Source organism: Myotis brandtii, unplaced genomic scaffold (genome assembly GCF_000412655.1).
Source record: "Myotis brandtii unplaced genomic scaffold, ASM41265v1 scaffold463, whole genome shotgun sequence".
NCBI lineage: Eukaryota > Metazoa > Chordata > Mammalia > Chiroptera > Vespertilionidae > Myotis > Myotis brandtii.
The window spans coordinates 1,955,940-1,957,684 of NW_005367694.1; the positions used below are offsets into that span (position 1 = coordinate 1,955,940).

Here is a 1,745-nt window from a genome sequence, read left to right on the forward strand (position 1 = left end):
AGGGCCGAGGCCACGGCCGCCAGCACCGGCAGGTCCCTGTCGCTCGTGTATGAGTCCGAGAAGATCGGGGTCGCCTCTTCCGAGGTGAGCCTGGGGCAGGGCTGGGGCTGGACCCGGACCCGCCAGTCTGCATTGTCATACGGGGTCAAGAAATATTTCGTTCACGATCTTCGGGCAATTCTCGAATCGCCTAGAATAGGTTCTTGTGCTTTAGTGACTTGATGATTTGTAGTAACTTGTTAGCTTCGTAACGAGATGTGCGTCTTGAGTACTTGAAAGAGGCAGTTTGCCCCAGGAATCTTCCTTAGCCTGCTTAGTTGGTTCTTTTTTTTTTTTTTCCTACTCCTAGTTCAAAGGTACACTCCACACTGTCCAGGTAAGTAAAAAATTCTGAGCAGCCGAGTCTGGGTTAGGGAAATGGAGGGTCTGTTTCTTGTGCATAATTTTCTGGTCGGAAGTCTGGCCCAAGGGCTTCAGCCATTCCTCCCCCAGAGACCCAGAACGAGTGAGGACTGTGTGCCTGCTGGTGTCTGAAGCATGAACCCAAATGGGCCTTGAGCTTTTTCCCATCAGTGACCGCTTGCCAGTAGAGGTGGTGAGGTCTTGTCTGCCTGGACACCAGCTGAGTGAGCCAGAGCAGGACTGTGGGCCAGTGTAGGGCCTTATCTTTACGTCTCAAATCCAAACCAAGATCTAAACAGACAGCGTGTGGCTGGGACAGTCCATTGTTCCAACTCACATTTGTCAGTTCTCTCCATCTGTACAGAATTTCAGAGTAGAACCTTATGTGAGGGTGGTTCTTTTCTTTTCTTTTTTAAAGAATAGTTTATTGATTTTTAGAGATGGAGGGAGAGAGAGAGAGAAACATTGGTGCCAGAGCAGAGCACACCCTGCACCGGGGATCGAGCCCACAACCCGGGCATGTGCCCTGACCAGGAATCAAACTGGCCCTACCAACAGAGCCACACCGGCCAGAGCAGGATTGTTCTTTCTTAGGCACCACATTCCTCCTCTGCCTACTAATGAAATGGTTTTGTGTAGGCATTTTTTTCTTTAAGTTTTAAAAAAATTCATTGTAAATTATTTTCTTTGTAAAAAAAAAAGTAGATTATTGATATGTCAGCTAAGAATAATTCATCTTAGGCATATGAAGCTTTGAAATGTAATGCTAGAAACTAAAGTGTTGTATTCCTCCATGGTCTCCTTGTAACTTTTTTCCCTGGCAAAATTCATTCTGACCTGATCACTTATGGTCTTGGGCAGTTTGAGGTATATTGATTAACTTCTCAAACAGTCATCTTCATTTCCCCATTGCCCCTTTCTTGGATGATTCCCCTCCCCTATGTGGCTCACCTTCCTGTCTTTGGCCTTGTTGAGGAAGTTTAGCTTGTGGTTCTTACATGTCATATCTACTGGATTCCTATTTTTGAGTCTAAATGGGAAGTGTTGTCTCAGATTTGGGAAGATTGCTGAGGTCTTAGGGCCCTGGTGGAGGGGTGACTTGATTGAGTGTCCCAGGCCCAAGGAATCCAACTAAAAACTGTTTGAAGAGACATATATGCAAACAGTGAGAATAAATGAAGGAGGAAATCAGAATGATACACAGTCTCAGGTATAACAGCAGATAAGCTTGAATCTGGTTTTTATGGCTAAGGTTTAGACAAGAGGAGTGAGGAGGAAGATGGATGTTCCCAGGGAAAAAGGAGTAATGCAGAGGCACTGGCCTGGAACCAGAGCTCCTAGCC

The 1,745-nt window shown here is 46.1% G+C and overlaps 1 protein-coding gene across 1 annotated transcript in view; it reads left to right on the forward strand.

Annotated features, from left to right (window-relative positions):
• SNAP29 (synaptosomal-associated protein, 29kDa) overlaps positions 1–1,745 on the forward strand; it is a 17,871-nt gene that overhangs the window by 1,522 nt on the left and 14,604 nt on the right. Inside the window, exon 2 of the mRNA XM_005875581.2 lies at positions 3–84. Within this exon, the coding sequence (XP_005875643.1) occupies positions 3–84 (82 nt within the window). The remainder of the gene's footprint in view (positions 1–2; positions 85–1,745) is intronic.